The 9,459-nt window shown below is 37.7% G+C and overlaps 1 protein-coding gene across 1 annotated transcript; it reads right to left on the reverse strand.

Annotated features, from left to right (window-relative positions):
- Positions 1 to 453: 453 nt before the first annotated feature.
- LOC116230551 (coagulation factor XIII B chain-like) lies at positions 454 to 9,238 on the reverse strand. Its single transcript, XM_090146137.1, has 12 exons — positions 9,132 to 9,238; positions 7,893 to 8,093; positions 7,259 to 7,444; positions 6,632 to 6,808; positions 6,338 to 6,514; positions 4,575 to 4,754; positions 4,131 to 4,220; positions 3,310 to 3,492; positions 2,661 to 2,864; positions 2,007 to 2,189; positions 1,430 to 1,641; positions 454 to 605 (listed from the first exon to the last, which is right to left on the reverse strand). The coding sequence occupies exons 1-11, from the start codon at positions 9,211 to 9,213 to the stop codon at positions 1,430 to 1,432; spliced, it is 1,875 nt and encodes a 624-aa protein (XP_090002263.1). The 5' UTR covers positions 9,214 to 9,238; the 3' UTR covers positions 454 to 605.
- Positions 9,239 to 9,459: the final 221 nt, after the last annotated feature.

Here is a 9,459-nt window from a genome sequence, read left to right on the forward strand (position 1 = left end):
TATCCGTCTTGGTATTCGTGTAACGTATAAACATGAGTTGAGTTCTAAGAAAATAGAGCAAGTAAGTAGTACCTGATTTTCCTGTTGTTGCTTTTGCTGATAAGGGAAATTACAGGACAGCTAAAGCCTTACTTTAATCACCAAATAATTGGACATGACTTCTTGGGATGAGATCTCAAGAGAACAAAGGCCTGCTGACTCCCTTTGCACAGACAGGTCTTTTGTTGCAGGAACTTGGGGAAGAGGGAATCTTTCAGCTGAAGACTGGGATGAATCAGTGCTGAAGGTCCACTAGAATAGTAGGACTCCAGTGTAGGGTGCAAGTACCTCTGCACAAGATAAATCTATCGAGAGTAGCAAGAAGCTATTAAAGCTTCTGTTTAGACTATCAAAAAAAGAAAGAAAGAAAGAAGGAAGGAAAAAAAAAAAAAAAAAAAAAAAGAGAGAGAAGAAATTGAGCTTTAATGCCATTTAATATACAGACTTGACAGCGGTGTTCTCACTCAGTTTCTGTTAGAGGACCATGGGTCATGTAAGGCAGAGAAGTGTCCTGGGGGAAGAGCTGGTGCTCCATATTGCGTAGGGGTTCCATTTAGCTGTCTGCACTGTGGGAATGAGAGAGAGGTAGACAGTGTATTTTAACGTTCATATTGAGAAGAAGTGCATGTTGGGTTGGTTTGTTTGTTTGTTTTTCGACTTTGATGAAGCCTCTTGTTTCCAAACCTTATCCAGATGACAGGAAAAGCACTGCCAGTACTTTCAGTGCAAAGCAGTAGGCTACTGCAGCACATTATTTACTTTATGTGCTCATCTTCACAGCCTTACAAATGGCATTCGTCTGCCATGTATTGTTGCCAAAGGGGAGCTCTCCCTCCCCCCGGCTTCAGCCAGAGCTGAAGATCTGGTAGTAAAACAAATGCATAACTTTGAATGCAATAACAGCAACAGAATGAGAAGAAATCTTGACAATATATGAGCAATGTTAATAATAGTAAGCAGTATTATGAAAACAGTCCTAGTGAAAATGCAGCAATAAGCTGAATACAGTGATAAACAATTCATCACGTGTACTGCCTACACAAGGTAACTAAAATCCAAGTTCCACAAACACAAATACTCCTTTTGACATTCTCTTGAACAGAAGCACTGGCAGAAGAACTGTAAGCCTCACAAAATTCTTCTTCCTAACATTTCCACATGCAGTCTGAAATATTGCATTGTGCTGCTGTATACTCAGTCCTCAGTCCACAGAACATTTTTTCATTTCCCTCTCTCTTCAACTCAGATTCAACAATGCCATTGAACACTCATTTCTCAAAGTCAACTGTAGTCATCTTGAAGGTAGGAGGCCACCTTAGTGCAGCCATTAATAGTAGGTAAAGAACACATACATACCTTTCCTATACATTTTTTTTGAAGTCATACTTACCTATTCTCTCCTTTCGACACATCTTGGATACGCTAGCTGTCCTCTCTTGCACTGCACTTGAAATAAAGTCGCACCAGATTCTGCTCCAACATGGTTCTGTTTGCAATAAAATCCGACATATTCTCCATGGTAAAAGTAAACTTGGTTCTCATAAAAACTTTCCAGCAGCACATTATTTTTTTCCATTTCATTCTTTGACAAAGTGCACGGCTCTAACAAAGAGAGATATATTCAGTGTTAATAAATCAATTATTTTTGAAATCAGACTATTGTGACTAGAGTTGATGCTCAAAAGGCAGGTTATTCCCCGTTCTCTTAAGATATCATAAGTGAAATCACTGTATTTTTGGACACAGCTGGCACGTAAGATGTACTTACTTAAAAAAAGCCAAACAAGGTTGTACTTGCTTCTATTAAAACATGCATTCCTTTCTAACTGAAAAATGCAGTCGAGATCTTAATGATGTTCCAGTTGACAACGCTCACTCTATAAATACTGAGCGTCAATCTATAAATAGGTCACATCTAGCAACCAGAAATAAATGCTTATATATCTTATATATCTTCTTGTGCCTACCTATACAAAGTGGTGGTGAAGTCCACCGGCCTTCGGAACAATAAATTCTCTCAGATCCTTGCAAGAAGTAATAATCAGAGCAACTATACTGAACTGAAGAACCATTGTCATACTGGGCCAGAGGTGGGAGAGTAAGAGCTCCATTTGCAATAGATGGTGGAGAGTCACATTTTTCCGTGGGAACTGAAATAATGTCAAAAATCTGTGTGAAACATTCAGCGTAAGAAACTAACAGATCAGCAGCTTTAAATTGTGTCGGCACTACATAAACATCAACTCAGTTTATTCTCAACACTTCTACATTACGTCTCAAATTGGAATGAAATCAGTGTTAGTTCTGAACAATGAGAAACCTCTTGTATGTGTTTCAGTGTTTACAGCTGTCTTTCTACAGCAGAGCTTCTACTTCATCCCTCCCTTCTCTTGCCTTCTCACCAGAGGAAGGTGTCTTGTTTTTATTATGCTTGTATATATTTAGCAACTATATTCTACACAAATTTAACAATTTATCTGTATTAGGTAAGGATATCTGTCAGATACTAAACTTTAATTACCATTTACAATAGTTTGTAGGCCTGTACCGCTAAAGCAAATGTTTCTGAATAGGTCTAAGATTGATGAAATCAAAAGGACAAATGGAAAGCATTGTTTTACCTTGCAAAATACATTTGGGGTATTTCAGCCTTCCACGGTCACACTGAGTTCTCCCAGGGGATGGCATGGTAGTATGGGGAAATTTGTATCCTCGCTTACATTCGAACTCAATGAGATCACCGTGTAGGAAGACAAATTCTTCCTGTCTCCATTTCAACTCTACGTTGTTACTGTTCATATCAGTTACATTAAGAATGCACGGATCTAGGAAATAAAAACAATCGAGCAATTTCTTAGCTCCTTTTTCTAGGAGTTGGGAAAAAAAGGAAATAAAATCCCACGGTACTAAAATATTTTGGAATTCTGTGAGAAATAACATTTTGAATATATTAAAAAGAAAAGAATACAAAAGTAAAGAAATGGACTAAAGTAACAAAAGTAAAATGAAAAAAACCCACTGAACAGTAATTCCCAGAAAACACAAACTTCTGATACAATGTTTTCTATAAATATTTTTAAACATATGGCATGCCTCATTTTGAAATAAATAACTAAATCTTAGATACATTATTTATTTGCATTATCACAGTAGATTAGAAACCTAAAGTCAATACATTTAACAATGGATCTCAGTGGAAAAATGATCCTTTTTTTTTTACAGGAAGGAAAGAAGAATACATTTATTGTATTTTTTTCCTGTAAGGCTTACCCAAGCAAGTAGGCCGTTCTGTCCAATTTCCTTGTTTGCAGTAAACAGTACTGGGTCCATCCAAAAAATGGTAACGCTGGCAACCGTATTCTACTGAGCTACCATTTTTGTAACTCGGTAATAAAGGGCCAAGGAGAACACCATTTTTAATCACTGGTGGGGAGGTACAGTTTTGCTGTATTTCTAATACAAGGTAAGAAGATACATAATCAAATCTTTAAAATGATGTCACCACTGTGAAGTATTTGAATAGCAATGGAGTCTGATCCAAAATTTGCATACAAATAAAGTGTCTGACAAGGTCCACAATTACTCTATTGAAGTGCAGGCAGTTTTTATTCATTCTACACTTCTCATCTATGTCCACTCTTAACTCCTGCTGGTTTAGAGTCGATATGGACTTGTCGTTTGGGTGCGTGAGACCCTCTTGATTTGTTGCTTGAAATGTTAAACCCACATGGAGTTCAAAATAAACCTCGGTGAACTATTAAATAAAGGATCAGCAAAATACTCCTGAATTTGCACATTCAGACAATAGTAACAGAAGCAATACAAAATGATTGCTGTTAAATGCTAATGCATGAAAGAAAATTACATATACAGCACTGTAACATCGGTTTAGTTCACAGTCTCTGGAAATATGAAAGAATGTTCTTTCCTTCAGGCATACTGCTAAAACAATACATGAAGAATAAGCAAACATCTTCAAGAGTGAGAAATGGTAGCGTAGCAAAAGAGTAATAAGGTTAGTCATGAAATACCTGTAACAGTATTAGAGAGCATTGGATTTCCCATTAAATAGAAAAGCATGTTTCACCTACTCATTTCTTCACTGTGATACGTTTCGCTTGCCCTTATCGACGCATCTGCCTTGAATGCTGGTGTCTCAGATTCCCTTTTATCCATAGATCCTAAAATCACAGCAGAAACTTAGAACCAGATTCCTTGAAAATAATCCATTTTCAAATATTAACAAAAAAAGAAAAAGAAAGAAAGAAAGAAAGAAAGAAAGAAAGAAAGAAAGAAAGAAAGAAAGAAAGAGAGAGAGAGAGAGAGAGAGAGAGAGAAAGAAAAAGAGAAAGAAAAAGAAAAACACTAAGAAATAATCTAGCTCATCCTCTTTCTTAGTGTGCAGCACTCGAACTCTCAAGCATTTATCAGCATTTATCGGAGGAGGACAAATAGCTTTGCAGGTGTGGAAACTGTGACTATTGAGAACATTAAGATACTGTTTAAGAATTATTTCGGCTGCCAGAGGTACTAACCCATGCAGATAGGAGGTGACGTCCACTTTCCTTTTTCACACTGGATTTCCCCAGATCCTCTTATTTCATATTCACTCCGACACTGTATACGAACTCTGTCGCCATTGTGATATGTTCTCCTAACTGCGATGATACGGGCGTGAGGAGGCAGTGGTGGCGGAGGACATTTATTTCTTACATCTGAAAATAAAAAGCACATTCTTTTTCTCAGTAAGAAAAACTGTAAGCAGAGCAATTCATTTCACCGTGCAGTGTGCGAGTCTATGTTTTTAGAAGAGGAGGAATCTCTTATCTACCCAACTCATTTACTAAAATGAAGATTTAGAACAAAAATGGGATTTTACTTTCAACAAATATGAAAGAGAGGTATTATGATATTGCACTGTTATAAACAAACTGATAATTTCTTGTGTACTCAGTAAAATGTTCATTCAAAGTATTCAAGTAACAGAGATTCTCCACACCATCCATTAATACAATACTTAACACAGCTGATGTAGCAATTCTAATACTACACAAGCAGTGAAAGCAGTGATTCATTTCCATTCCTCAAATGAGGTTTGTAATCAGTATTGCCTCAAAATTAGATTTAGGCCACATTTTCATTTCTCCTGAGCACCTCTCTTTCTTTGTGCTCACCCAGGAAACAGTTCTGAACAAATGCAGGGCTGAGGAACATACTGACATCATTTTTTTTTGAGAGATTTTATCGCATTTTAAACCCAAGCATGCCTTCTAGGAAAGGAACATAAATTTCATCTTCATACCAATCACATTACCTTCTACTAGATCAACTACAAAGGAGTACTGTGCTCAGCTTTGGGCTCCTCACTACAAGAAGGATACTGAGTTAATTGAAAGCTGGTAAAGAGACTGGGAAACAAGATATGTGAGAAATGGCTGATGGAATTAGGCTTGTTTTCTGGAGAAGAGAAGGCAGACGGGATACTTCCCCACCTGAGAGGAGGCTGCAGCAAGGACATAATCCGTTTCTCTTCTCATGTGACAAGGGATAGAAAGTGAGAAAACAGCCTCGAATTACACAAGGGGAGGTTTAGATTGGACATTAGGAATAAAATTTCTTCATGAAAAGAGCAGTTAGGCCTTGGAAGACACTGCCCAGTGAGGTGATGGAGTCACAGCCCCTGGATGTGTAGGTGTGCTGCTTAGGGACAAGGGTGGACTTGATGATCTTAAGGGTCTTTCTTCCAACCTAAATAATTCAAAAACATCAATTTTACTTAAAAATGCACTTAAAACAGTAGTGGGTTTTTTTAAGGAGAAATAATTATATATACTTTCCTCCTCAAGCATCAGAGAGAAATGCTGTAAAATAACTGTTCTTAGTACCTCGAGAGGCATGCTCTCATCGCAGGAAGCCTCTACACATGCTTGAATAATCCTTCAAATAAGGATTATTAATATAATAAACATGGTTTACCTTGAACTCTAAGGGCTGAGCAACTTCCCCTCAATTGCTTATTCCCACTTTTCCAGGAAACAACACGTGGAAGCAATAGCAGGTAACAGTACCCGCTCGATTGTTAGATTCCACCTAGAACAGGCGAAAGCAGCCTAATTCCAATCGCCATTTCCTCTTCCCCACCATTTAGGCTTCGTGCTCTTCAGCTAACAGTTTATTTCTACTTAGGTTGTAAACTGGTACAAGAGCTTATTTTTCTTTTGTATTCAGAAAGAAAGCATTTCATTTCAAGAATACGCTGGAGAATTTTGCATATTACAAATATGTAAAAATAAGGTACCTTCACACACTGGAGGATCTGGATACCATCCAAAGTAATAACATTGAATCAGGTCAAATTCACGGAAAGAATAATTTTTCTCACAGAAAAAATGAACAACATCTCCTTCTTCATAGATTTTCTTCACAGGATAGAAACCTCCATGTTCTATTACACCCAAGGAGGGGCAGGTTTTTTCTAGGGAGAAAACATAAAAAACTTTTTTATCCCAACAGTTGATAAAACATAAATTTTTTATTCAGTTGTAAGCTATGTCGCATTTCAAAAAGAATTCATTTCAAGTCCACTACATACTCGAGCAGTTTGGAGTAAGGGACCATCCATGAGCGAGACAAACTGCCTCTCCTATAGTGTTTCCTCCTGCAGCGTGGTATCCCTCATCGCATTTATACAGCAGCGCTTCATTCACTCGGAGCTCTCGCAGGGTCGTGAAGTAGGTGCCATGATGTAACTCGGGCACTTGGCATGACTCTTAAATGAATACGACACATGTAATGTTGTTGCGGAGTTTTTTTTCCCCTTTAAGCTTACTCATCTAAAATTTCCCTTTAAAGTGATCGTGTCTGAGGCAGTCTTTGGAAATAATGAACTATTAAAAATGCAACAGTTTACATAGGTTTTCTAGCATTTGTTTGGGTGCAAAGTTTGGACAGAAATGGGTTTATTTGAAACAAAATTATCTCACCTATACCGATTCCACAATTTTATCTATACCAATTCACAAAACAAGCAGCGTGAAACATCCGACAACTTCATCACGTGAGGTACAGATGGGAACCTAATTCAGGAACATTCAAATAACCTTACAAAGGCAGTTTGACCTTACAGGTACGGGAAAGACAGCAGAATTTTATAAATTAATTAAATTAATAAAGTATAAATTTTATATATGAAATAAGAAGGAGAGAAACACAATCCTACCAACTTTCTTAGTACAGCTTGCCTGGGAAGACCATCCATCTGATTGACATTGCACCGTATCTTCAGTACCACCGCTGGGAGCGTGGTACCCTTGATTACATTTGTATTGTAATTTCTCATGTATTTTGAAGTACATTTCTGTACCATAAAAAATGCCATGTTCCAGAAGAGGCTTATTACATTTTTCTAAATGAAAGGAGACAGTTTGGTTAGGAATCAATAATTAATGTAATATTGTTTCTGATAGGCAAAAAGTGGGGTTTTTAAATACTCTCCATCCAAATTCATTTTCTTGTTTTAGTGAAATGCTACCGCAATCATTGAACAGACAGTAGTACCACAGAATATGTCACTCTGGAGCTAAGGAGGCTCAGGTGCACGTCTGCAACTAAAATGGCAATTATTTTTCCCAAATTAAGTTACGCTGGGCAGCTTTCTTGAAATTCTTAAAAAGCATATGTGGTAAGAGTCCTTAGAACATATACTAGTGTTAAACAATTCAATGTATGAATATACATAGCGGATTTCAGCTCGACCTAACCTAGGCATTTTTATCCCTGCTATTCTGTTGCTTAAGGAAATTGAGCTAAAACAGTTTTCTGCTAGAGGCAATAATGAAATGAAGCTAACTCACTGTAGCATTGTGGCACTGGAGACCATCCTTTTGCTGTACAAGTTATTCTTCCGTCTTGAGTCCCGGTTTCAGTAGTATAACCAGCCACACAAGAATAGGAAAGGCTTTTTCCTTTACGCATAGGGAAATAGTAACCTTTGAAGCTGTAATAATATGGGGCAATCCTTCCATTTTCTACGTGCGGCAAATCACAAAGTTTATCTGCAAAGACATAACACGTGTATTTCTCACTAAAAATCTCATCCCATCTAAGAACGTATTTGTTTAAAAACAGTTGGAGTGATTCAGACTTACAAAGGGAATGAAATACTGCTTACAAGGTCAAAGCCGGTGTATTTGCAGTCACTGTTAAATGAAAATAGTATTGTTCTAAAGTTATCATACTTACTATATGTTTTTACTAAACCTCATCCTTGGCACGAAGAGTCTTACAATACACACTGAAATTACAATACTTCAAAAATATATCTGCCTACGTTCTTTAGGTTCACAGAAATACAATCAGTGGAATGAAACTTCCTACTATGAACAGGGCAAAATGGATGCAGGGCACATTTATTTGACTCTCTATAGCCTAGAATATGTAAGCATGAGCACCTTCTACTGAAAAACCATTCTGATGCACAGACCGAAGTGAAGTGGAAACAGCAGCAAGAATTAGCTATGCGATAGCTGCTCATTCAGCACGACAAACCAACAGGAGGTAATACGGAAGGTGACTCACTGAAGGAAGGGAGGTTAAGAACAGAAGTCACAGTTCAAGCAGTACGTATTCTAGACAGACCCAGGAATTTCAAACAGTACTGAAAACGGGGATAAGAAATGTGAAACACCACCCGAGGCTAACTTCTGCAGGCACCATTTAACTTCTGCTCTTCTGCTCGATGGTTAGCCAGAACAGCCCAATTACTGAGACACGCCAGCGTACATAATGTCTAGGAGGGCAAATTTCCATTCGTGTATTGCCCCAAAGTAGCTCAGATGATACATTTCCCGAGGAAACTTCTGAATAGAAATCTGGACCTTTCCATTATACACCTTCAAAGTGTACATGTGAATCTGTAGCTCAGACAACAGCAACAACTGATCCACGATTATCAGCGATCTTGCAACAAAGCTGTATTTAAAAAGTGGTCTTTATTCTCGGTCAAGATATGAAAGACACCCCGCCTTAGAACCTTAAACTGCACGTTCTACATTCGTTGCATATTTATCAGCAAAAGAATTCAGCATTTTTACCTTCTGCAAAGAGTTTGCCTGAATTCATCAAAACTAGGAAGAAAAAACAGCTCTTAAATCTCATCTTCATTACCGTCCCCATCAATAGGTTCCATCATCTGCAAAAACCCCCCGACTATCACTTCCGTAAATGATTAACTGAATTTTCAATGGTATTCACAAACGCTGCAATGCCCAGAGTGTTTTGCAACTCAAGTTACTTCACCGAAAACTTTATTTGTGTTTTAATTCTCCACAAACCACAACTAGACGTGCAGAACTCTACTCCCACTGGACACACTTTATATCAGTAAATGGGATTGAACTTGTTATATAACAGTAAAACTGG

This window comes from Phasianus colchicus, chromosome 9 (genome assembly GCF_987193195.1).
Source record: "Phasianus colchicus chromosome 9, bPhaCol1.hap1.1, whole genome shotgun sequence".
NCBI classification, from domain to species: domain Eukaryota; kingdom Metazoa; phylum Chordata; class Aves; order Galliformes; family Phasianidae; genus Phasianus; species Phasianus colchicus.

Coding starts and splice junctions, on each gene's coding strand:
- LOC116230551 (XM_090146137.1), bottom strand. CDS start 9,213: ATGGGGACGGTAATGAAGATGAGATTTAAGAGCTGTTTTTTCTTCCTA. Junction 6,809..7,258: donor AAGCTGTACTAAGAAAGTTG/GTAGGATTGTGT, acceptor TATTCATTTAAG/AGTCATGCCAAGTGCCCGAG. Junction 2,190..2,660: donor CCCCAAATGTATTTTGCAAG/GTAAAACAATGC, acceptor ACATTATTTCAG/TTCCCACGGAAAAATGTGAC.